The sequence below is a fragment of the Papio anubis genome, chromosome 5, assembly GCF_008728515.1.
Source record: "Papio anubis isolate 15944 chromosome 5, Panubis1.0, whole genome shotgun sequence".
In the NCBI taxonomy this organism is placed as follows: Eukaryota; Metazoa; Chordata; class Mammalia; order Primates; family Cercopithecidae; genus Papio; species Papio anubis.
In genome coordinates this window covers 68,593,659-68,621,090 of record NC_044980.1, presented here as the reverse complement: position 1 = coordinate 68,621,090, position 27,432 = coordinate 68,593,659, and the positions used below count along the sequence as shown (strand labels likewise).

Sequence of the window (27,432 nt, the reverse complement as noted above, 5' to 3'; positions counted from 1 at the left end):
CTCCCCTTTCCAAACACAAGCTGAAATCCCATTTTATTTTGTTTTTGAGATGGCGGTCTCGCTCTATTGCCCAGGCTGGAGTACAGTGGTGTGATCATGGCTCACTGCAGCTTCGACCGCCCAGGCTCATGTTATCCTCCTGCCTCAGCCTCCCAAGTAGCTGGGACTACACACTCGTGCCACCATGTCCAGCTAATTTAAAATTTTTTTTTGTAGAGACGTGATTTCACTGTGTTGTCCAGGCTGGTCTTGAACTCGTGGGCTCAAGCAATCTCTTGCCTCAGCTTCCTAATGTGCTGAGATTACAGCCATGAGCCACTATGCCTGACCTAAAATCCCATTCTAGCCAGTAATTATTATTCCCCTTCCTAACTGAATTTTTTTGTTTGTTTTTTGTTTTAGACAGAGTCTCACTCTGTTGCCCAGGCTGGAGTGCAGTGGCGGGATCTCGGCTCACTGCAGCCTCTGCCTTCCAGGTTCCAATGGTTCTCCTGCCTCAGCCTCCAGAGTAGCTGGGATTACAGGTGCCCGCCACCATTTTTAGTAGGGATGGGGTTTCACCATGTTGGCCAGGCTGATCTCAAACTCCTGACCTCAGGTGATCCACCCACCTCAGCCTCCCAAAAAGCTGGGATTACAGGAATGAGCCACTGTGCCTGGCCCCACAACTGAATTTTTATGAAAGGCCATTACATTAAGGGAAAGGTTAAATGATCACTTTTACTTTTACTGAATCTCTTTTGGAGGTTGATTCATTATCTACAAAGGAAGGAAAAAAATATTTCTAAAAGTGTCTCACTGAAAAGGACTTATGAATAGCTCACACTTATTGTGTGCCTTCTGCATTGTCAGATGCTATGCCAAACAATTTAAATGTAAGAATTCCTTTTACAGTTAAGTGTTTTATGAGTGCAGGGTTTCAGTGGAGACAATGAAACAGTTCTAGAGATGGGTGGTGGTGATGGTTATAAAACAGTATGAACTGTACACTTAAAAATGGTTAAAATGGTAAATTTTATGTTATGTATATTTTAGTATCCCCTGGAGGAGGAAGTTAATTCCTGCTCTCTCTCATCTCAGGGTAGATTAGATTTACTGACTTACTTCCAAAGGGAAAAACACTAACTTCACAGTGGAGAAGCCTAGCAAACAGTAACCAAGTAAGGAAAGTTAATATCATCCATGACATCATGTGGCTATTATATACCCCATGATAGGATGTTATGAGAAAGGCACTTCCTCTTTGTGATATTCTTTCTAAAAATCCATAACCCTGATCTAATTATGAGAAAATCATCAGACAAACCCAGATTGGGCGACATTCTGCAGAATACCTGTATGGTAATACCCAAGATTGTTGAGGTCATGAAAAAGAAGGAAAAACTAAGAAACTATCACAGACCAGGAAACCGGAGAGACATGACAGCTAAATGCAATGTAGTCCCCTGGATTGAACTCTAGAAGGCAGGGAGGATATTAATGGAAAAATAAGTAAACTCCAAATAAAGTCTAGGGTTGACTTAATAATTGGCAATGAATGAAATATCAGTTTCTTACTTTTGACAAATGTACTCTGGTAATATGTTAATAATGGAGGAAACCAGGTGAGGAGTATGCTGAAATTCTATTATTTTTGTGACTTTTCTGGAAACCTAAAATGATCATAAAATTAAATGTTTATTAAACATTTTTTAAAAAGAAAATTATTTAAACTCAAGGTATGATAGAGAAGGACTATGAGAAAAATACTCATAAGATATCCCACTCTTGGTACTAATTTTTTTAAAACAAATTTTTCACTGATTAGCGTAATAGTTTTACTGATGCATTATATGAACATAGTAAGTTATCACATGTACCTCATAGTTTTGATCTTTGTAAAGATCAAATAAGTGTACTTGGGATATCTACCACCTTAAATATTTGTATTTTCTTTATGCTAGAAACATGCAAATTGTTCTCTTCTAGCTATTCTGATATGTAAAATAGATACTGTACACTATAATCACTTTACTGATCTATTGAACACTAGGTCTCATTTCTTCTATCAAACCAGATATTTGTACCTGTGTAGCAATTTTAAAATACCTTTTTATTACGCTTTGTACTGATTCTGCCTCTGGTTTGAGAGTGTTGGGAATACTCTAAATATAAATTGTTGTGAGTGAAGATTATAAAATAGCAAGTTCAAAGTCTTATAGGTTTTGTTGTCCTGTGTTAAGCAACCTGGATTACAAGCTTGAAACAAAATGGCTATTTTAGAAAGTCATTGTCTAAGTAAGAAAAACATTAAAGGATGATTGGAAAGACATTTGTAATATGTGAATACAATTCTCTGCAAATTCTTTCTTCTGCCTTATTCTCTAATGCCAGTGTAACTCTGGTTTTAACTTATTCAAATGTACTCCTGAGGTACAGAAGTAAAGTCCTCTGAATTATACTGAACCACACTATCCTCACAAGTTGCTTCTTCATAGAATCACCCCATCACAGACTCCAGATATAGGTCAGAATTGGATTTGTATCTGACTGTTGGTGATAGGACTGCACTATTCTGACGTTTATTAATTTGTATTCACCTTTAAGAATAATGTGTAATCTAACTCTAGCTTTAAGGTAGTCTTTTATTATTAAAAAACTTAAAAACTAAGGACACCATATCAAAATAAAGCACCTTAAGTCCTTCTTTCTGTAGATCTCGAGCAAGTTCACTGCAAAGTTCTTCACATAGGCTGTATTGTTCTTCCGCTTTATTTATCTCACTGAATGTCCTAGAAAGATAAGAATAATTTTGGTGCACAAAGTAAACTATAATCCAGGATAATTTGGAAATGGTATGCATGTTTATATGGCTAGCATGAAGTTATATTTTCTGCAGTACAAAATAAAGTTTTCAAATGAACTAAAATTTAATTAAGTAAAAACATCTAAGATCTATATAAATAATGGAAACCCACTTAAACAGGAAAGCTTGAGTAGCAAAGAAACAATTTTATGCTGTTGCTCTATTATATCACAAAAAAGATAATTAAAATTACCAACAGATAATGGTAATGCCTCCAGAACTTAAAACAGATTAGGGTATATGTATATATAGACTTTGTTACAGAGGATTATGTTAAAAAAGTCCAAATGAGAACATCATTCCAATTACTGTACATGGATTTTCTGGATGAGAAACACCTTTAAGTAGATTTAAGGGGTTGGCTCATGGAACCTAGGCAGAGTTGTTTAATAGACAGCTGAAAATAGAAGGCTGATAAGACTAAATGTAGGTATTTTGAATTCATCTACAAAAGAGTGTTGAAATAAGTTGACAAGTGATATTAACATAAAAGAGGATAATACAAAGAGACCAGAATGATGAGTATGGACCCTGAGCAAGTAACTCTTCAGTAAAGAGTCCCCTTTCTACTTCTAACCTTAACCTCAGCTACTCAGTTCTCTTTCCTAGTGGCAACCAATGTGTCAGCTTCTTATTCTTATGAATTCCTTAGAAATATTCCACGTATACGGGCGCCTGTAGTCCCAGCTACTTGGGAGGCTGAGGCAGGAGAAGGGCGAGAACCCGGGAGGCGGAGCTTGCAGTGAGCTAAGATCACGCCACTGCACTCCAGCCTGGGCAACAGAGACTCCGTCTCAAAAAAAAAAAAGAAATATTCCAAGTATATATATATATATATATAAAATAAGCAAACCATTAGACATTTTCCTCTCATGTTTTACATAAACAGTAGAATTTTAGATACATTGTTTAATACCCTGCTTTTCTCAATTTATCATGGTGAGAGTTCCCCATGAGTAAATGATTTCCTCATTTTTATATAGCAGCATAATATTCTAATTTAATGATGTAAGGTAATTTAACCAATTCTCTATTCATGGATATTACAGTTTTTTTCTATCATAAAAAATGCAATAAGTAACCCTGTATATATGTAAAATGACATGTGACTACATCTCTGGAATTAATTCTTAGTAAAAGAATTATGGCATCAAAGTACATGTATCTGTGATTTTGACACATATTATCAAATTTCTTACCCCCTGTGGTATGCTAGATAATGGTCCCTAAAAATGTCCACATCCTAATCCCTGAAATCTGTGAACCTAGTATCTTATATGACAAAAGGGACTTAGTAGATGTGATTAAATTCTGACGGAGGATTATTCTGGAATGTTCAGCTTTGCCCAATGTAATCCCAAGGGTCCTTATAAGAAGGAGGCAGGAGGGTTACAGTCAGAGAAAGAAGTTGCTGAGGCTATGAGCCAAAGCTTCTATGTCCTCTAGAACCTTTTCATAAAGAAATGGACTCTCTCCCAGAGCTTCTAGAAGAAATGGAGCTCTACCAACACATTAACTTTAGAACCACTGACTTTCAGAATGATAGAGAATAAATCTGTGTTGTTTTAAGCCACTAAATTTGTAGAAACTTGTTTTAATAGCAATTAAAAAAAACCTAATGTACTCCCTCTAAAGTTTACACATTTTCGGCCGGGCGCGGTGGCTCAAGCCTGTAATCCCAGCACTTTGGGAGGCCGAGACGGGCGGATCACGAGGTCAGGAGATCGAGACCATCCTGGCTAACACAGTGAAACCCCGTCTCTACTAAAAATATAAAAAAAATAGACGGGCGTAGTGGCGGCGCCTATGGTCCCAGCTACTCGGGAGGCTGAGGCAGGAGAATGGCGTAAACCCGGGAGGCGGAGCTTGCAGTGAGCCGAGATCGCGCCACTGCACTCCAGCCTGGGGGCGACAGAGCCAGACTCCGCCTCAAAAAAAAAAAAAAAAAAAAAAAGTTTACACATTTTCATTCCTACAGTTTTGCCAACAGAGTATGTTAGAATCTTTGCCAACCTGATTAGTGAAAGAAAGGTATCTGAGAGAACTTTCAATCTGTATTTCTTTAATTATAAATGAAAATGGTAATATTTTCACTTGTTTTAAGAGCCATTTGTATTTCCTTTTCTGTTAATTAATTAGACCTTTGTTCATTTTTTCTGTTGGCTTACTGTCCCTTTTTTTATTGATTATAAGAGTTCCTTCTGTATTAGAGAAGTTAGTTTGTGATATAAATTGCAACCTCCTTTCCCCCAACTTCTTACCAAATTTGATGTTATATTGCCCATTTTAAAAAGCCAAGAGGAGACAGGTTCCAGAAAAAAAAAAGTGGAGAACACATTCCTGTACATCAAATAGTGCTCCCAATGACAGAGAAAATGACAGAGAAATTTATCAAATAGGGCAATACTATTTTGCTTTTGGATGCTTTTTTTTAAATCTCTCTTTGCTTGCTTTCATATGGACCAAAACCTAAAATAGCAATTTTTATCAAAGCCATTTATTATGCTGTCCTGTAAAAGTTATTCAGCTTTTCTGACCACAAATAACATATGTGGAATATGAACACAACCTTGTACTAGGTCAGTGTTTTGTTTTGTCTTGTTTTGATTTTGAGACAGAGTCTTACTCTGTCGCCCAGGCTGCAGTGGAGTGGTGCCATCTCAGCTTACTATAAACTCCGCCTCCCGGGTTCAAGCAATTCTCTTGCCTCAGCCACCCAAGTAGCTGACATTAAAGGTGTAAGCCACCATGCCGGGCTGATTTTTGTATTTTTAGTAGAGACAGGGTTTTGCCATGTTGGCCAGGTTCATCTAGAACTCCTGGCCTCAAGTGATCTGCCCACCTCAGCCTCCCAAAGTGCTGGGATTACAGGTGTGAGCCACCTTGCCGGGCCCTAGGTCAGTGTTTCTTAAATGTCTCAGTGGAACCTTGCTGCTTTGAGGAGATAATTGAAGGACGTTTCAAACAATGACTTATTTCCCCAAACAGTAAGTTTCCATCATTATTTCGTTTGGTTTTCAAACAAGATTGTAAACCACTAAACTAGATCATCTTTAAGCTCTCTTTCATCAGTAATATTTTACTGTTTAAGCTTCTGCTTAATCACCAATATTGAAATAATTTTAGGAAGAATTCCAATGGTTACTTCTTAAATTTCTGAAGTAAATACTCAATTGTCCTTATAAACAAGCTAGAAATTAAGATATGAAATTCTAAAATGCTTGGTTTTCACTAGGTAGGATTAAAACCAACATTAAAAAAATAGCTGAAGTTAATTTCTGAGATTATAGCAACTGAAAATAATAGTCTTATACCAAGGCATTTACTGCAGGGAATGTAAACTACTAAAAATTGTTATAATAATTTGCAAATAGATTTCTTATTTCAGTGATATTTACTAAAAATTAATTCAATATTAGTTTAAAATAACATGAATTACGCACAATTAACAATAATTAATAAATAAAACATTACCTCTCAACGCTCATACTCTTCCTCTCTCCATCCCTTGAAATGAAAAAAAAAGACTTTATTTTTCAAAGACTGAGTTGTTTTTAGTTAACGAAGAGGATTTAACATATCAATTACCTTTTAGAGATCTCAAATTTTTAATGAAAATTTATACATCATGAAAAACAGTTTTTTATCTAAAAATAAATCAGCAAAGAACATAGACAGGTAAGATGCTAATATGATTATGAATCAAGTCTATATCTATTGAAAAGAACAAACTTGAAAATAGGTAGATATTAGAAATTGCTTCTATTAAAAACCTGACTATCAAAAACCACAACTTATAAAAACAAATAGGAAGTGATAGTGTAATATCTTCCAGTTATAAAATATAATTGAATTTTAAATAATTTAAAATCAGTTATCTAGTTTTTGGCTTACTATATTAACTTCTTTCTCCCACAGCCTATTCATTATTCATTTATACCACTATATAGAACCTCAGTCAGAATTTGGTACACAGCTATAGAATGAAGATTGGGAATCTGAACCACCTAGTTTGGCTGTATTCTAGCTGCTCTGACAGGATTAGTTAAAACCAAAAAGTTGAAATGACATGTAGAGTACTCATTTTCCAAATATTTAGTGAACCTATTATGATTCAAGCACTGTTCTAGAACTTGAGGATACAGTAATGAAGGAAACAGACCAAGTACCTGCCCTTAGGAAATGTATATATCCCATTGGAGAGAGACAGATAAACAAATATAGTAGTAAATATGGAACGGGTTAGAAGGGGAGAAGTACTCTGATTAAAAAGCAAAGCAGAATAGGCGAATAGAGAATATGGGCAGAGGGAAAGGCAGGCTTTGTATTTTTTATTATAAATTACCTATGAATTTCACGTAAAAGCCTTACCTGCATCTCTAAATACCACAAGTTAATATATGTTATGTTACATCAGAACTATATTGTTTTCAAGCACTATGGAAATAAAAAAAATTTTGGATTAAAAATGAAGTTTTATTTCCTGCTATCTTCAAATATAATTATTTATGGTGCTGTGATATCTTTATCTTTCATTATGCCCACTGAAGATTAAAGTCAGCTAACTGTGGACTCAAAAGATTGAAGAGCAGGAAGAGACGAGAAAAGCAATACAAGCCTTGCACTCTCTGTAAAATTTAGTAGGCTTAATTGGTCCATCAATTTTACATGCATCCTCATTGATTTTTATTGTTGTCCTTCAGTTTAAATACAAGAATATAAAGGAGTCATTTTGAGGACAGGCTGACAAGGTGATGACAAAATTGTAAAAATAGTGCTCACTGTTGACTTCCATGATTCCCAGTCTTTTAAAATTTCCTTCTTTTCACCTACTATCCCACAACAATTTACCTTCTACCTCTAGGGTTCCTCTTTTTAAGACCTACATGAAAGAGTGGCAGGGAAGAAAACCCAGGGTATTTCCTCCAGCTGTTCCCTCTTCTAGCCTTTGCATGGCAGGCTCCCTCAGGTCTCTCTGCCTTTGGATGATGGTTGCTAACCCTTCACACTTACTCCCCAGTCATTTTCTATGCCCTCACTCTGCTTTACTTTCTTCATTTGTGTATTTGATTATTTTCTATCGCTCACACTAGTCTGTAAACTCCATGAGGGCAGGAATTTGTCCTATTCGCTGCTGTTATCCACAGTGCCTAGAATAGTACCTAACACAAAGTAAAGTACTCAGTACTAAATGAATGAATCATTTACAAATCTGGAAAAGAAAAGAAACGTAGTTTAAAGCTTTCAAAGAATCATTACATCTCCTTCCTTAAAGGGTGAATTACAGAATATAGCCATCTTTCTTTTCACAACAACCTGACTACTGGCATTTCTTAGGTTCTGAACAAAGAACAAGGTAGGGATAAAAAAGAAAGTAGCTATCATTCCTCTTGTCTCTCTACCCAACTGCTGACGCCACAACCTAGGAGTGATTCTTTATTCTTCTTTTCCTTTCCTCCTACATCCAATCTGTTGACTCTAATTCAAACATTATATTTTGAATTAAACTAGCCTGAAAGAATTTTAAAACATGTTATCCAGATAGCCTCATCTCAATGGTTAAAACTGATATTGCAGCAAACGTTAAGAAAAAGCAGAATGACAATACATATAGATACCTTGTCAGGTATGTTGAACCTAGACCCAAGGAGATATGAAGGAAATAATGCCAAGATGTTTCAGAGAAAAGGAGAGAAAGCAATGCCCTCTGTTGGTAAAGTTCCGTACATGTAATAATTCCAAGGGCCTTTAACATTTTCTCTGTAACTTTTCCTATTCCAGAAACCTAGAAAAGAATCAATATTTATTATTAATAGATTTTAAAGTTAAGCTAAAAATTGAGATTACAATCTCACTACACTTTTTTTTGGGGGGGGCAGGGGGAATGGAGTCTCGGTCTTGCTGCCCAGGCTGGAGTGCAGTGGCGCCACGTCGGCAACCTCCGCCTCCTGGGTTGTTCAAGCGATTCTCTTGCCTTAGCCTCCTGAGTAGCTGGAATTGCAGACATGCGCCACCATACCCGGCTAATTTTGTATTTTTAGTAGAGATGGGGTTTCTCCATGTTGGTCAGACTGGTCTCAAACTCCTGACCTCAGGTGATCCGCCCACCCTGGCTTCCCAAAGTGCTCATTTTATCTTTTATAATCGATAAAAGGTACGAATAATGTGACTATCTTCACAAGTCATGCAGGAAAACTGCTTTAATTACTTTTTGACCACATTTACTAAACTAGGGCTTCATGTAAGTTCAAAAGGCATTAAAAAAGGAGTGCTGTGTTCATATAAACTTGGGGAATGGTGGGATTAACAAATTTAAGTGAAACTTTTTATTCCAAGATTTATGAATCTTTAATATATTAATATGCATAGTGACACATCAAGAGTAGTACACTCCAAAGGTATTTGAACCCAGAAGCTTTTTAAAGGGAATACCTATTCATACTTGAAAAACATATTGGAAAACACTGCTTTGCAGCTACACCTTACATATACTAGTCAGTAATCACTATATATTACATACTGAGCACTGAAAAATATTTAAATTCATTTATGTACATTATGTTGAATGAGAAAAGAAAGTCCTAGATCATATACAGTAGTGTATGGTGCAATTATTGAAAAAAAAGTATATATATGCAGAAAAATCTAGAAGCTCTAAAAAATAATAAAGTATACACTTTCTGGAACCCCTGAGGGATAATTTTACCATTTTTAAAATGGCAAAATATTTTGGTTTATTCTATGTCAAAAACAATTAAAATTCTAAATCTCTTTGAAGCATCATGCCCATTAATCTAGCAGCAATCTAGACTTTAGAACTAAGATAGCACTAAGTTACAGATGAAGGGACTGTTAGAAATACTCTTTTAATTTCTCTTCTCCTTGGCAGGAATTCACTTAAAAATCTGTGATTATTACTTTCTTAAAAGTTTACAGCAAATAAGCTAAATCTCACTTTTAGGGTTTCACAGAAAGGTTTCTTCAAGTTCAAATTCTATCACCCATTATAGTTCTTGCTTGTTATCTATTGTTTTAAAACATTTTAGCAAAGAATGATTAACTATTGACCTACATAGTATCTCTTCAGAATTCAGAGGACATATACAAAAATAAACTGTATGTAAAAATCTTACCTTTCTAATGGGTAAATCCTTGATGAAGTCCATCACAGCTTGTCTATTGGGAAGAATTTGGTATTGTCCATTTGGTTTATTTTTATCACTGCATACTTTTGCTAACATTGTATTTGGGGCAATGCCTTAAAAGAAGAATACTCTGATGACTCAAAGAAGTTGATATGTGTGACTTTTAAAAATGCAATAACAAAACAGAAAAAAATGTTAATTGCGAAAAATCTCAAATGATATATAATGCTACTTTAAAAATAACATTTGATTACCATCTATGTCCCCAGGGCTTGCTATGGTCTTAGGAAAAGAAATTGTACTAGTTATTGTGGCAGCAAAAATGAGAAATATTTAATTCTCCATGATATTTTAAAATGTAAGAGTAATTTCTGAGCTAAGTAATATTAAGTGTAATTATTAGTTTACTTACTACCTTTAGTAGGAATACAGAATTTTTTATTTTTTCCAGATGGAGGCTTGCTCTGTCACCCAGGCTGGAGGCAGTGGCGCGATCTTGGCTCACAGTAACCTCCACCTCCTGGGTTCAAGTTATTCTCCTGTCTCAGCCTCCCAAGTAGCTGGGATTAGAGGCACGCACCACCACGCCTGGGTAATTTTTGTATTTTCAGTAGAGACGGGGGTTTCACCATATTGGTCACGCTGGTCTCGAACTCCTGACCTCAAGTGGTCTACCAGCTTTAGCCTCCCAAAGTGCTGGGATTACAGGCGTGAGCCATGATGCCCAGCCCAGATTGTTTTTATAATGGTTCTATATCTACCTCTCAGAAAAGATCCAGAATATAATTTAGGGTGGATGTTTACTCTTTGAAAAGGTCTTTTGCATAGATTATCCACATAAAGCAAAAAATCGAAGATTCTGGTTATAGTATATTTAAAATAATAATTAGATTGGTGTATCCTTTTTATGTTATTCACAGAACAGATTACTATTTTTCAGAAAGATGTTTTACAATTTCTAGGAATCCTGATTAAGATAATTTGAAATAGGTATATTCAAATAGATTCATTAAACAGTTCATGTCAATTGTTATATAGATCTTCCTAAAATGCATTATTCATTCTCATGTTTTGGTGTAGAAAGAAAAGATTTACCTAATCACAGTTTGGCTTTTACAAGATAGTTCAGGGTCCTCATGATGAATAATAGTTATTATGCTAAGAGACAGTGATGGCCTCATGGGTTAACAACATATGTCAATTTGTTTTTCCTTTACCAGATGATCCTGGATTGCTATGTTGCTAGTTAGTATTCCTTTTGTCTCCTATCTTGTGGCCATCCGGGTTCTCTCCTGCAATGTAATCTTGGACATCCCAAGGAAAAACTAATAATCAAGTATTACATGCAAAAACAATAAAAATATATTTTGTGCTAGAAAAAGATAGCTATATGAAATTTATGGGTCGGGCATGGTGGCTCACACCCGTAATCCAGCACTTTGGGAGGTCAAGGTGGGCGGATCACGAGGTCAGGAGATCAAGACCATCCTGGCTAACATGGTGAAACCCCGTCTCTATTGAAAATACAAAAAATTAGCCGGGCATGGCGGCATGCGCCTATAGTCCCAGCTACTCAGGAGGCTGAGGCAGGAGAATCGCTTGAATCCAGGAGGCAGAGGCTGCAATAAGCTGAATGAGATTGCCCCACTGCACTCCAACCTGGGCGACAGAGCAAGACTCCATCTCAAAAAGAAAAAAAAAAAGAAAGAAATTTATAATCTCTTTTTTCTTCAGGCTCATAGTCTGCTTAACTCCAATTTACTTACTAGGTTCACAGCTATTCTGAATAGGTAAAGTCATTAGAAGTTGAATCAAAGACTAGATAAGTAAAATGTTACTAAATACTTTATAATGAGAAACTACTAATATTACACTTGAATTAGCCAGTCTGAAAATTATAACTATAGTGGCCACCAATACCCTTTTAAATACCTGCACTGGCTGTCAATGTTGTTTTTTGCTCGATTCTGAAACGAATTTCCTTTACCACTTCCTCGGCTGATGTTCCAAAAACAATTGAGTTTTGGAGTATTTGAGGACTGTTTTGTTCTTCAAAGTTCACTTGGAAAGGATCTCCTGGGGGCAGCAAATCAGAAGGACTCTCTTCAAAAAGTAGTGGAGAGATGGATCGTTCATGCTCACTCAGTTTATTAACTTCCTTTCCTGGATTATCTAAATCATAAACAGGAACAATAACTCACGTTTATTTTAAGAAGTATATACTTCATAAGTTAGGTTTCCCTACATTATTTCTGAAAAAAAAAAAAAAAAAGAAAAAAAATCTAGTTTAGCTTAGTTTCTAGGATCTAAGATCAGAAATGCCATCATTTATCATTTACTGTTTTATAACTGTTAAAGAGAACACTGATTATGAATTTTTCCTAACAAGACTATTATCCATTTCCACAACATAAATACTAAAGAAAATATTCTGTGTAAAACTCTTTAATGTTCATACCTAAATTAATTGAAATTCAGAATTGGGTTTCAGTTCACATTACCTTTTCCTTAAAAAAAAAAAAAAAAAAGGAAATCTTTTCTTTATTCTCCTTTAGGAAGAAAAAGAATCTTCTAAAATTAGAATTTAGGAATGAGGAAAAAGGCATTTAAGCAATATATAATAATTACACCTGAAAATAAAGTTTTGTTTTTAGAAGGAAAAACACTTAACTTTTCTTCATTCATGGAAGAAAACTTTTAGATTTTAAAATAATCTGAATTTTCTTCTTTCAAATGCTGATTTTAATTTTGATTTGCTTGTTTATGAAGTATCACTTTGATTAAGGGCACATTTGTAATAAATAGAAATTACCTCTGAAAGTTATGCTTTGAATATACAAATTCTTAAGGTCTGATTGGATGATCCAAGTTTAAGAAAAAGAGACGTTATTATTAATAGGCTATAAACTATTATTACAAAGTAAAGTAAAAATACCAATCTGGTTATTACCTCCTTATATTTATATTTTTCATAAATGGACTCTATAAAATATACTTAAATCTATACTGATACTAAAAATGTCTCCATGAACAAATCTATTAAAGCCTATTTTCTGGGCTTAATGTAGAAGAAATACAATTTAAATGCATTTGTAACAACCAAGGTTAGCAAAAAAGCTTTCTGATCCCATCTCATAATTTTATTACATATAAATATTTTCCAAATTAAGGTAAATGCAGAAGCAAAAATTAAATTTCTAGTTTTAAGACACATATGAATGTGTATTACTTGAAAAATGAACTTGGCTGTTTAGGAAAAAAATTTAAAAATAATATAAAATAAATATGACAGACATCTGATAAATTTAAAAATTTAAAATATGTAGTGTGAATTAAGTCATAGATGTTAATTCAGTCAGATGTTTTCCAAATCTGAATTCCCAGGGCACATACACAATAAGCCAATTTTCTTTCTCTCCATTTTTTTTTTTTTTTTTTTTTTTGAGACAGGGTCTCCCTCTTGCCCAGGCTGAAGTGTAGCTGGGACTACAGGCGCAAGCCATCACACCTAGTTAATTTTATACTTTTTTTGTAAAGATAGGGTTTCACAATCTTGCCCAGGGTGGTCTCCAACTCCTGGGCTCAACTGATCCTTCCACCTCAGCCTCCTAAAGTGCTAGGATTATAAATGTGAACCACCTTGCCTCGCCAATAAGCCTTATTTTCAAACTTACATTAGCTGATATTTATGTGCTTCAGTTCCTGTCACTTTTTAATATTCTGGTTTTAAAATGTAGAGCAATTCAGAGGGGAAACAGGCCAGGCACAGTGGCTCACGTCTGTAATCCCAGCACTTTGGGAGGCTGAGGTGGGCGGATCACCTGAGGTCAGGAGTTCAAGAGCAGCCTGGCTAAGATGGCGAAACCCCATCTCTACTAAAAATACAAAAATGAGCCAGGCATGGTGGTGCACAGCTACTCAGGAGGCTGGAGCAGGAGAATTACTTCAACCCAGAAGGCAGAGGTTGCAGTGAGCTGAGACCGTGCCACTGTACTCCAGCCTGGGTGACAGAGTGAGACTCCATCTCACAAAAAATTAGAAAAATTAAACAAAAAAAAAAAAAAAAAAAAAAAAAAAAAAAAAAAAAAAAAAAAAAAAAGACTGTGAAACAGTTGAAATGGTATCTACCTGGAGACCTTTTCCTCATCTGGATAGGTAGAAGTAAAGGTAAAGAGAGCTACAGAAAAACTGCAAACCAAATGAGTTATCTGTCACATTCATAAGTCCCTTCTGCCGAGTTTTTTATGCCATGTTTTGTACCTCAAGCCTCAACCACCCAGCCCTCAGGTGAGTCACTGTGAGAGCAGAATTATACAGCAGGAAGCAAAGAATGCTGCCTTCTAGTACATTATCAGAGCTGCTGCAGAATGCTCAGGTATCTTTTCAATCTGAACTACATTCTACTTTTCTGTGAGGCCTGGTTGTGCAACCAACAGTTGGACTAGTTTCTTATTTGCTTTGTGTCAGAAACATCTTTATAATCCCCATAACTGAGGTAATCAGAATGTAACACTAGGATTAAAGCATTTCATTTGAATGACAAGCGCTAAAAAGTGTATGGCATTTCAGTTTCTTTTATTATCTGGCACTCACCATCCAGATTTAGATGGGAGAGTAAACATTTAAAAATTTTATTTGTATGTAGAGATGGTAGTTAGCAATATATTTCCAAAGACAAACACCTTTTAGAAAATGGGGAAACAGCAAAAAAATGTCTTGGACTTTAGAGGAAGATATATCAATTGCCTGCCACAGTCAATGCACTATTGACAATTTCCCATGGCATGATGTGAGATGAGACATGCCTGAAAGTCCAGCCCACAGGTATTTATACATGAGAAGAAAATTTAAACTATTCCAATTGCTTAGGAATATGAAAATACATGAAGAGGGCGCTGTACAAGTAAATATGTTAAAAGCAATAGATATTAAAAACTCACATACTCATAGTGAGTTTGGACATTATAAGAAATGAAAAGAACATTAGTAGGCCGGGCGTGGTGGCTCACGCCTGTAATCCTAGCACTTTGGGAGACTGAGGCGGGCAGATCACCTGAGGTCAGGAGTTTGAGATCAGCCTGGCCAACATGGTGAAACTCCACCTCTACTAAAAATACAAAAAACTAGCCAGGTGTGGTGGCAGGCACCTCTAATCCCAGATACTCAGGAGACTGAGGCAGGAGAACTGCTTGAATCCAGGAGGCAGAGACCGCAGTGAGCTGAGACCATGCCACTGCACTCCAGCCTGGGCAACAGAGTGAGACTCTATCTCAAAAAAAAAAAAAAAAAAAATTAGTAGAAAATGAAAATATTTACTTTAATCCCAATGTAAAAATTTTAAAACATATCATGCAAGTAATTGTTATGGGAGGCCCTCAGGGGATGCTTTGACATAATTATTTAATGATATTCCCTCCTTCTCTTGTGAAAGTAAGGAATTAATAAAGTAAGATTTTATACAAAGTGACATCAGGTTTTATGTACCACATCCTCAAACAATAAAGTTACACCAAATAAGGAAAACCTTTTGCTCTATGCCTCTGTGTCCAGAAATGATGATTATTGTTTAATGTTCCTATAAAAGAAAAGAGAGACCAATCCCTTAGGGCTTTAAATAAGGTAATGAAGTTGTGAGTTGGTGCCCATATTAAACTTGCTCCAAATGATGTGAGTCACAAACAATGTGAGAGAGTTAGATTAATGTCATTGGGGATCTACCAGTTTTGCTTCAGGGAAAGTTACAAACAGGTCTCCCCAGCACTGTCTGGCCCGTCTGAAGCAGAGTTGTGCACATGAAATGTTCCCGTGGGTTGTGAGCAAACCCTTCTGTGTCACTTTTTCATCCAGGTGAACTTTGTTCAGGGGTCCAGGACATCTCAGATATAATCATACCTTTGACAAAATGTTGAAAGCAGTATGTGTAATATCTGCATGTTTCTTGGCATTGCTTTTGGATAGGTAATAAAGGGATTTAAAAAAAAAAAAAAAAAACCCTGGAGTCTTGAAATTATACAGTGTAAGGCAAAGAAGGGAGTGAGAAGTCATTAATTTTGGCAGAGTTAAAAACGTTCTAATTGCTATAATAATTAGATTATTAGGAAAATTAGGAAAATGAAGAAAAATAGAATCATCCAATGTTTTGATATGCTTGAGGCTAGTCTTTTCTAACAACAACAAAAGGCCACTTTAAACAGATAACTTCCTCAGCTTCAATGCCATCCAAACTCTTAGTTAGACCTTAGGAAAATAACTGCTATAAAATTACTTTGTTCAGGGATTCTGCAGACTCTTAAGCTTAGAGATTTAACAATCACATTTCGTTTATATGTGATATTCTACATGTTTAATGCAGAAAACCCACGGTATTTTAAAAATTTTCTGATTTTACATTTTTATAAAGGTACATCTATGCCTTCTACCTATACAGGCTAATAAATTAATTGGATCAATTCAAAGAGTTGTGGGTTTTTTTTTTCACTGCTTCTTGGTTTGATAGTCTTAATAAGTTGCTTACCATTTTCTACAGAGTTTCCCATTTTGATGAAATACTTTCTTTTATCCTCAGGCCAATTTTGTCTTTCTTCTAAGTGTTTTGTTATATTCAAGTAGGCTTCATCAAGACTCATGGCCATAAAATTGGGATCATAATCAGCAAGTATTTCCTTAACCTTCAAAGGAAACAAAAAGAAGTTTAAATTTTGCTGTGATAGCAAATTTCTTCTGTCATATGTAGCTGATAAGAAACGTTAATATTCTTAGTTTGCAACTACAGTAACAATCCTGCAGTCAATAGCTCGTGGATTTAAGGAATAAATAATCCACTATCAGGGAATATTTTCAAAATTTCTTTGTGTATTAAAATAGACCATGAAGGCAGAAGACCACAAAATAGCTTCATTTGATACAATCTCTATTTAGCTACCTATATCTAGTTATAATAAGCAATTCAAATAAATCTCAGACAACATTATCTGGTAGGCACATACAAAAAAACGGTTAAGGTTAAATTTAGGTAGCTCGTCAGAAGCTGAAGTGGGAATGATAGGATTCTATTCCCTCCTGCCTTTTGTGATTTATTGTTTTTGGTTCATTTTAAAAAGGAATAATCTTATATAAAGGTACTATGTTGCTTTAGAAAATATTTCAATTAATTATAACATGCACATAAAAGTCCACTTAACATTAATTAATGCATTAATCCATACAGGAAAATGAATGTTCTCTATTTCCTGTTACTTATTAAGATCTGGAATGGAAAAAAATGACAAATCTATAGTGTACTTCCATGATTACCTTAAATGATGGGGAAAAGTCTGGAGTTACATCTTAGGATAAAAGAAATACATATAAAGATTAGAATTATAGTTGCTATAATTCAGAAACGCCTTTTATATAAGATAGTGTTATTACATAAAACTATGACTTTTTTTTCTAACCACTTAAGTATTAGCTATAATTAGAGGCAATGGTTGTCAATATAATATGCATATTTTCCAGATTGGGTGACTGAGTGAGACCATGCCTCAAAAAAAAAATGTGTATTAGAAAATATATTTGCTGAATTATGCTATGCTTCCATTTAGCTTTTAAAACTGTCTACTGTATCACAAGAAAACTGTTTCTTGTTTTATAAAAAGAAAGCTTTTTAGCTTAATATAATTATGAACAGCTGAGTCAAAGGGAATTTTAGAAAATGGTGATATAAACTTGGCCAAGTTTTACTCAGAGAGTGCCTTAATTAGCTTTGTTCTTGTTATAATGTGCTCAAATAGAATCTTTCCAATGAAAATGAAACCCTGTGAAGTCTGTAACTGGCAGCCAACTAAGATTCTGAATGAGAAGTACTCCCTAGAGACACTGTTGAGTATTTATTAACTTCCTTTACATAGGATATTGCTATAAGAATTAAAAGAGACATGTTCCAGTAAAAATCAAGCACTTAAAGCTCCAATATCTTGGATAAAACAAAAATGGCTAGCTGGGCATGGTGGCTCATGCCTGTAATCCCAGCACTTTGGGAGGCCTGGGCAAGATAATTTTCTGAGGCCAGGAGTTTAAACCTAGCCTGAGCAACATAGCGAAACCCTATCTCTGCAAAAAAATTTTAAAATTAGGAGGGTGTGGTGATGCATGCCTGTCATTCTAGCTACTCAGGAGGATGAGGCCAGAGGATTGCTTAATTCAAGAGTTTAAGGTTACAGTGAGGTATGATCGAGTCACAGCATTGAGCCTGGGCTATGGGGTGAGACCCTGTCTCAAAAAATAGGGAGGGCTTTTTCTTAAACTTTCTAACCAAGTCATGAATATTAATGTATCCATAGGCAGTGATGAATTTGTTCTATAGTTCATTTACACATAAGAACTCATTTGTTATCTGCAAATAAACTAGCTAGATCCGGCTCAAATTTGAAGAGTTCTCTGACTTACATAAGTAACCAGACTAAAATAACTAAAAACACTTTGGTTTTCACTGGCATACTGCCAGAAGTATTGCTGAGTTAAAGCACGACTTTAAAGAATGCCTTCTCTTACTAAATTTTTGTAGGATTTTTAAAACTTCTTAAAACGCTATATTTATGATAGTATTTTATCTCTTTTTAATAAGGAATACAATGAAAGAGATAAACAGTAACCAAATGTGAGTGTGCTCCCCTCTCCTACACTGCCTTTTCAGAGGTATACACAAAGCACTTGCTGTCACAGACCGCCTTGGAGAGAAAAAAAAACAAACCTGTGTTTAAACTTGGAATAGTGTCATTTCTCGGGAAAATGAGGTGGAATAAAAATAAGAGGGGTGAATTTAAAGACCCCTGGCATAACAAAAGAGTAATAAGTATTAGGCCACAGTTTTTTAAGTGTTTCCATTCAGACAGTAGTCTTAAACACATTTTACTACAGCAGTCTAAAAGTATTTGATATAGCAGTCTAAAATTTTATTCCAGCACTGCATGATAAACCACTTGTCATAAAAAATAGAAAAAATGAAAGTTTTCACATATGACAGTTTGGCAATTTTAGTAAATAATCAAATCTACTTCAAAGATCCTTTTCAAAGCAATGGATTACCCCCTTTTCAATTATCAGTCTTAGACAGTAAATGATTATAGGGCAAGAAAAGCAGGCTAATCAAAATACATGAATTTTGTCACTGTTTAACAACATTAACAAATAATTATTCAGATAATAGGTTGACATTAATGATGAGTAGATTCTGTAAGTTATTAATAAAATGTGGTTCTAGAAAAAATGTATATTGTACATTAAGAAAAAAGAGCTAAATTTAATTTTATATTATCATTAAGGCAGTTCAAAGTTGGAGGAAATGGGAAGAGTTTTCTAAGCAAATGAAAACTGCATGGAAAGGCAAATAATTGGGAAAAAGAATGATGTATTCTGGATACTATATGCAGCTCAGTATTCAATATACAAGCTGAAGAAGTGATAGGAGGCTCGACTGAAAGCGTAAGCTAAGACCAAATCCTATGTGCTAAGGCACTCAGACTTGACTCTGCAGGTGACAGGAAATCAGTGAAAGCCTAAAGTAGGGGTGAGACATTAACTTACCTCTTTACTCACAGCTCGGTATTTGTCAAAGTTTGGGGGCACTATTATAAGTTGTGGGCAGAGTCTCTTAGCAATAAATCCTGGCATGGCTGCACGAACACCAAACTTCCTTGCATGGTAATTTGAAGTAGACTGAAAGATATTGGACCACATGGAAAAAAATATACAAACCTAAATGGACATATTGATCAATGCATTCATAGGAAATACATTAATATGTGCCTTTTCAATTCAAGGAAATTTCATTTATAGGCCTCTGTTTTAATCCAAGTTTTGACTTATTCTGTCACAGTATTTTGATACCATGACCCTCTCCCATTACTATCCCTATATTTATAATGCGATACCAGATATAAACAAGACTGTGCTAATAAAAAGATTTTTTTAAATTTCTACTAACTAAACGTCATTGGTTTTAAGGCATACTTGTTATAGAATGAATATCAAAGTTTGAATGATGGTGAGTTATGTTACATGAAAGTAGTAATATAGTAAGTTGTACAGAATAGTCATAAAATAATAGTATACAAATAGTAAAGACGTTACATTATAGAAAGTAATAGTATAGTATAATAGTAAACTTTTGGAATTTGCTCTATTTGGGATTTTGGAAACTTCATCTAGAACAAAAATAAAAGGTCTACTATGTGGTCAGCCAAATTAAGTCTCCAAAATGAAGTGATTAAAGCTTAAAATAAGTTTAGAAATTAAGGTTTTTTTCTTAAGGCTTAATTATCTTTTTTGCTGAAAACATTTTGACTAGGAGATGGAACTACAAAAGTATGAGAGTAAAAAGGAGAATATTGGTTCTTGCCTCCACTTCTCGCCATGTCTTCTCACAAGACTTTCAGGATTAAGCGATTCCTGGCCAAGAAACAAAAGCAAAATCGTCCCATTCCCCAGTGGATTCGGATGAAAACTGGAAATAAAATAAGGTACAACTCCAAAAGGAGACACTGGAGAAGAACCAAGCTGGGTCTATAAGGAATTGCACATGAGATGGCACATATATTTGTGCTGTCTGAAGGTCACGATCATATTACCATATCAAACTGAAAATGTCACCACTCTCTGGAGAGTTCGACATATTTTCCTCTCTGAATCTATTATGAATGCGTTGGTTGGCTGGGTTCAGTAATAAATATGTGAGGCCTTTCATTTCAAAAAAAAAAAAAAAAAAAGGAGAATATTGCTTATTAAATCCTGTTGATGATGATATCTGATGAAAGTCTATGTGAACGTGGTAGACCGTAGGACTATTTATAAAACAAATTCTATCACAAATTAAATCCTTATTTGGAATCTCAAGTGAAATTTTAAAGAAATGCAAAACAGAATCAAATGAAGGAATTATTTCACGATAATATGAATTTACCTCTAATGATTTTCAAATGGCACTTAAAACATCTTGATAGTACTCAGAACTATACTAATCCTTAGTCAGTGTTCTGAAACAGAAAATGTGGATAGCACTAGAAACAAAACCAATGCTTTAGTAAATAAGTTTAATAGAATTGACATAAAAGCTAGATCTATAGTAGAGGAGATACAAACTTTTAAATAAGAATTTCTCTAACTTTTAAATTTGTGGTATATTGTAGATCACAGCCACAACACTTTACAGTGACTCTTATCAAAAGTGGGTTCTAGTTCCTCATGCCATGTGACTTGCCTTGTGACTTGGTTAGATGAAAATAATGTGAGGGAAGTGACACTGCGTTCCGAAACCTAAGTTTTTGCTTTTAGTAATCCAGCAACCATTGTAAATATTTCGGGGTAGATTACTCAATGTTGAAGCATCAATGGAGAGGAGAAAGTTCTGAAGCTGGAATCCATTCCGATCTCCTCAGTCCAAGTGCCAGACATGTGAATGAAGCCATCTTGGATTTTTTAACCTCAGTTAAATTGCCCTAGCCAAATCCAGGTAGAGCAGGGTTGAGCCATCGCCATTGCACTCTGCTTAAATTACAGAATCATAAGCTAATAAATTTTGGCTATCCACTAAATACTGCGGGAAGCTGTTATGCAGCAATAGATAACTGCTATACGATCTCAGTTGCAATTCTCAGTGCCAAGTTAGAACATTTCAAAAATCCATCAAATTCACCAAAAAAGAATTCTATCAGTAGGAATAATGAAACGACTCCCATTAATTTGTAGATATACTTTTATATGTTTAATAGGACAAAAAGTTATGCTTATTAGAAGGGAAACCGCCGGGCGCGATGGCTCAAGCCTGTAATCCCAGCACTTTGGGAGGCCGAGACGGGCGGATCACGAGGTCAGAAGATCGAGACCATCCTGGCTAACACGGTGAAACCCCGTCTCTACTAAAAAATACAAAAAACTAGCCGGGCGAGGTGGCGGGTGCCTGTAGTCCCAGCTACTCGGGAGGCTGAGGCAGGAGAATGGCGTAAACCCGGGAGGCGGAGCTTGCAGTGAGCCGAGATCCGGCCACTGCACTCCAGCCTGGGCGACAGAGCAAGACCCCGTCTCAAAAAAAAAAAAAAAGGGAAACCTATTTGTTCAACATACAAAGGGAGTAATCTTTGTTTAAATATAACAAATAGTAATTTTGAATTTAGAAACAATAACTGATTTTTAGGAGGACAGAAACTGTAGGAAAGAAAATATTTTGTAGATTTCAAAAGCAGTCGGTTTAGCTTTAACATGGCTACAGCAAGTTTGTATGTATACACATACATAAACATACATAAATTTATGGTGTTACATCTTAATAAAAGTAAATATATTTTTTTGAAATATTTATTGATGATTTGTAGGAAAGGGGAGTTTCCTTTCAAAAAACAGTGGTTTGGAAACAGAGTTATCAGTTGCCTGCATACTCACAGAGGCAGAGATAAAAAACAAACAGATTATAGTTTTATAATAAAATAATCACTCAGTAAGAATTAGTTTTGTAGCTATCTAAGGCATGGGAAGGAGTTAGGAACAGAGAAGAACTCTTCTTGTTTATCTAATACTTTTTAAGTACCAAAGCCCATCTATTTCAGTTGCTACTTTTAATTCCCAACACACTTTCAGCCACACATAGCTATCCTGGTCATTTTTACCTTCTAAAGTTAGAGTGTAAAAAGGAACAGCAACACAGTAATCAGAAAAGCAAAGTTCTAAGTCATGGGAGAAACAATTTAACTGCATTCTAAATGTACTCTATTAATGAAATACATTATTCCAGAACTAGGGTTGGCAAACCTTTTCTTTTCTGTGAAAGTCCAGATAGTAATCATTTTAGGCTTTGCAGATCACTGAATTATTGAACTCTGCTCTTTTAGTGCAACAATAGTAATAAATAAACGGGTGTGACTTTGCTCCAATAAAAAGCTGGATTTGGCCTGCAGACCAGTTTGAAAATCTCTATTAATACCTTACAATAACATTTCCTTTGCTTTCTTATTCAACTCTCTTTAACTAGAATGGTTACTTATGGAAAAATTTAATTTGCCATGGAAGTTACTAGGTTTGTAACTCTGGCCAAGTTATTAAGCATCTCTCTGAGTTTTCTTTTTTGCCAAATGGAAATAAAAACTAGTACCTTAAAGCAGCAGTTCCTAACCTTTTTGGCACCAGAGACTGGTTTTGTGGAAGACAATTTTTCCACGGACTGGTGGGGCGATGGTTTCGCGATGATTCAAGCAAGTTACATTTATTGTGCACTTTATTCCTATTATAATTACATTGTAATATATAATGAAATAATTATACAACTCACCATGATATAGAATCAATTGGAGCCCTGAGCTTGTTTTCCTGCAATTAGACAATCCCATCTGGGGGTGATGGGAGACAGTGACACTTCATCAGGCATTTGATTCTCATAATGAGTATGTAACCTGGATCCCTCACATGCGCAGTTCACAACAGGGTTTGTGCTCCTATGAGAATCCAGTGCCACAACTGATCTGACCGAGTTCGGGCATACTGCAAGTGATGGGAAGTGGTTGTAAATACAGATGAAGCTTCGTTCGCTTGTCTGATGCTCACCTTCTGTTGCGAGGTCCAGTTTCCAACAGGCCATGGACCAATACCAATCTGTGAACCAGGGGCAGGAGTCCCCTGCCTTAAAGTATGTTGAAAGGATTCAGTAATTGAGTCATATATAAGGCACCCGGAAAAATACTCAGCAAACTGGTAGACCTCAATAAAGAATTCCCCCTTCATGAAACAGTAAAGCTTACTTGAATATGTTATAAAATTTCCTTTTTGTCTTTGATCTTTACTTACCAGCATACTCATTGATCCTACAGCGACAGGTTTATCCTTCAATTCTGGATTGTCCCTCATTTCTACAGCTGCATAGAAAGCATCCATGTCAATGTGCACTATGGTATTGCTCAAATTTCGGCTTTGTTCTAATTCCATTGCAAATCTGTCAACCTTAATTTTTTAAAAAAGTTAACATACTTTTAGACAACATAATATTGAAACACCATTAACTACAACATTAATCTTAATTTATTAAGTGTCTATCAGTCTCTGTCCACACACCCATTCATCCATCCATCCATCCACCCATCCATTTACTTTTATGGGTGTGTATTTTGTTGTTCATGAGTGTTTATGGGTTTATATTTTATTACTATTTATAAGTGTTTATCTATGTATATTTTATTTTTAAATTAAAATTGGTAATTGCTTTTATTTTCATAGAGACAGCCTATCCTCAAATATCATTCCCTACCAACTCTTTCATCTCTCCATACCCTCAGGCACATAACAGGAACTTAATATTTAATGAATGAATGAGCTAATCCAACTGCTTTTATTAAATGATTCTACTGCTTTATAAATTTGGAGTTCAACTCACTATAACTAAAAGCTTCACTGTAGGTAAAATAAACAACTGCCATTTGATTCATAATAATAATGTCTTTAAAAATCAACAAAGGAAATATACAACAAAAGATTATACCTCTTTGGCATATGATGTTTATGCTGAACAGTAAGGTACAACTGAAGATACTGAAGCATAATGTAAATGTTCCCTCTGTAGAATTGCTTTTATAATGCTAAAATTTGATGTTAATCTATACAAGTAAAATTTAAAACCCAAGCTGTAATTTATTCTTTATGAACTTTTATATGTCAAATATAATAGTGAAGATTCTTAATCTTTAAAGAATTTTAGTTTCTTCAGAGAAAAAGAGTTAGATTTACAAGAAAGAAATGAAAGGAGATAGACTAAACAAAGGAAGCAAGTAAGAAAAGTGATTATGTAGCAGACATACTCATTTCTAACTTCCATTTTTGTGGCCGGCCTCCACTATCAAGGCAAGAAAGGCTAAATACTCACTTACCCAGCTTACCCTGCAGCTGGGGGTGGCTGTGTAACAGCTGTGATCTATGCAACACAGGGAAGTTACCAAGACCATTAAAGTAAAATCATAAGAGAAGAAAGCTATTAAATAAGCTGGAAAACATACAGAACATAGAACAGTATCTGGTACATGGCACAAGTTCAATAAATGCATCTATCACTAAAAGGATCAATGGATAGCTGCATAATAAAACATCAAAAACTGAGAGAAAAACAGCCAGCAATGAGCAACTGGGGTGATCTGTGGAATGGAAATAACTTCTGTCATGTGGAGTTCCCTCTAGCAAGTTTTCTCAAAGGTGGAGAGCTATAGGTGTATATGTTTTTTCCCTCATGTTGGACTCCAGCTTTGCCTCCATTCTGCAGAACTTTTTTTATGTCCTTCCTTCTTAGTGTTATAGAGACACCAGCTGCACACTAGTCACAGGTTAAACCTATAACTCCTCTTTTAGAAGCAATCACCCTGACTCATGTTTGTCTCCAGGAGGTACAGTGAAATCTGTAGAAGGCTCCCCCTTGTTTAGGCTACAGCTCACTGAATGACCTGGGTTGCTCTATGCCTTCCTCAGGCTGTTCCTCTGTCTACCGTGCCTTTCCGAGCTCTGTCACAAGCCTTCAAGGATCAGCTGAAATATATTTTGGTATCTTAATAGAATGTCTGTCCTCTGTGCCACAGAATTTAATATTCCTCGTTTCCCTGCTCTTGCATGGCACTTATTGTGTTAGATACTAAATTGTCAGTTCCTTCAGAAGAAAGACCTTATCTGACTTCAAATTATTTTCTCACAAGAGAGATGGGGAGGGGAGACTAGAAGGAGAAAAATTATGAATTTACAGCAGTATATTAAAGTTGGTTTAAAAAGTGAAAGCAGTACTAGTAGAAAAATCTTGAAGAAGACTAACTTCCTACAGTAAAATCCCATACGTAATAAATGGAACCTTTCAACATTACTATAATTTAACATGCTAATTAAAACCTACTTCTTTTAGTACCTCAATTCTGAACCAGAGAATAGCATCATGACCACATGTAAACAAATTATGGAGATTAATAAAAACAAACGTAAACTAAAAACTACTCTATTTTAATCCAGAAAATATACCTAAGATATAACAGTCACATGAGAATAAGAAAGTGGCATCTGAAATACCTTGACATGGAATCATCTAGGAAAGAAAAAGATGATGAATAGAAAGCAAGTCAAATGGGAAAAAATTCTCCTCAGACTCATATATTAATGCTATAAAAATGTCTTCAGCAAGCTATTCTGTTTTTTTTGTGCTTAAAGCAAGAGTAGTTGCCAAAAGGAAATCTCCCCACTGCATGACTCATACATTCTACTTTCCTTTTACTATCTCTCATTAGTCACCTTTGTCTGAACTCTTCTCTTTCTACATCAACCAGATGCATGCCACTACTGCTTTTAAAAGTTTCTTCAATCCCCATTCATATTGTCCTTTCTTCCATTTTCCAAGACTTTCAAGTTCTTATCTGAGTCTCCAACACGCACATTGTTCTTTTTGCTACTGCTCAAAACTAGTGTGTGTCACACTGGTTAAGAGTAACGGCTTTTGGGATTCCCGGGCAAGATGGTCGAATAGGAACAGTTCCTGTCTGCAGCTCCCAGTTGAGACCAAGGCAGAAGGTGGGTGATTTCTGCATTTCCACCTGAGGTATTCGGCTCATCTCACTGGGACTGATTAGAAAGTGGATGCAGGCCAAGAAAGGCTAGGAGAAGCAAGGTGGGATGTTGACCCACCCAGGAAGCATGAGGGGTCTGGGAACTCCCTCCCCTAGCCAAGGGAAACCATGAGGGACTGTGCTGTTAGTGAGGGATGGTGCTATCCGGCCTAGATATTATGCTTTTCCCACTGTCTTCACAACCTGGAGACCAGGAGATTCCACTGGGTGCCTACACAACCAGGGCCCTGGGTTTCAAGCACAAAACTGGGTGGCCATTTGGGCAGACACTGAGCTAGCTGCAGGAGGTTTCTTTCATACCCCAGTGGTGATGGAACACCAGAGAGAGAGAACTGTTCATTCCCCAGGAAACGGGGCTGAAGCCAGGGAGCCGAGTGGTCTAGCTCAGTGGATCCCATGCCCACAGAGCCCAGCAAGCTAAGATCCACTGGCTTGAAATTCTCGCTGCTGGCACAGCAGACTGAAGTCGACCTGGGATGCTCCAGCTTGGTGAAGGGAGGAGCATCTGCCATTACTGAGGCTTGTGTAGGAGGTTTTCCCCTCACAGCGTAAACAAAGCCAGCGGGAAGTTCGAACTGGGTGGAACCCACCACAGCTTGGCAAGGCCACTGTAGCCTGACTGCCTTTCTAGATTCCTCCTCTCTGGGCAGGGCATCTCTGAAAGAAAGGCAGCAACCCGTCAGGGGCTTATTGATAAAATTCCCATCTCCCTGGGACAGAGCACCTGGGGAAAGGGGCAGCTGTGGCGCAGTTTCAGCAGACTTAAACATTCCTGCCTGCTGGTTCTGAAGAGAGCAGCAGATTGCCCAGCAGAGCGCTCAAGCTCTGCTAAGGAACA

General features: G+C 36.0%; 2 protein-coding genes across 10 annotated transcripts in view; one reads left to right on the top strand and one right to left on the bottom strand.

Annotated features, from left to right (window-relative positions):
* POLK (DNA polymerase kappa) overlaps positions 1 to 27,432 on the bottom strand; it is an 89,077-nt gene that overhangs the window by 8,486 nt on the left and 53,159 nt on the right. For 7 of the 9 annotated variants that reach the window (XM_003899826.5, XM_021939465.2, XM_017959649.3 and 4 more), the window contains 8 exons: positions 23,800 to 23,952; positions 19,555 to 19,686; positions 16,505 to 16,658; positions 11,923 to 12,162; positions 9,979 to 10,103; positions 8,464 to 8,630; positions 6,320 to 6,352; positions 2,675 to 2,771 (listed from right to left, as the gene is read on the bottom strand). In XM_003899826.5, coding sequence (XP_003899875.3) covers positions 2,675 to 2,771; positions 6,320 to 6,352; positions 8,464 to 8,630; positions 9,979 to 10,103; positions 11,923 to 12,162; positions 16,505 to 16,658; positions 19,555 to 19,686; positions 23,800 to 23,952 — 1,101 coding nt within the window. Of the gene's footprint in view, positions 1 to 2,674; positions 2,772 to 6,319; positions 6,353 to 8,463; positions 8,631 to 9,978; positions 10,104 to 11,922; positions 12,163 to 16,504; positions 16,659 to 19,554; positions 19,687 to 20,929; positions 21,854 to 23,287; positions 23,327 to 23,799; positions 23,953 to 27,432 lie in introns of those variants that run through there. The other 2 variants (XM_021939466.2, XM_021939467.2) reach the window with 2 other exon arrangements.
* Positions 20,361 to 20,735, top strand: LOC108586323 (60S ribosomal protein L39). The gene has a single exon (XM_017959651.1). The coding sequence runs from the start codon at positions 20,383 to 20,385 to the stop codon at positions 20,536 to 20,538; it is 156 nt and encodes a 51-aa protein (XP_017815140.1). The 5' UTR covers positions 20,361 to 20,382; the 3' UTR covers positions 20,539 to 20,735.

What these genes read in the sequence shown, in the direction of transcription:
- LOC108586323 (XM_017959651.1), top strand. Translation starts at nt 20,383, where the DNA reads ATGTCTTCTCACAAGACTTTCAGGATTAAGCGATTCCTGGCCAAGAAA.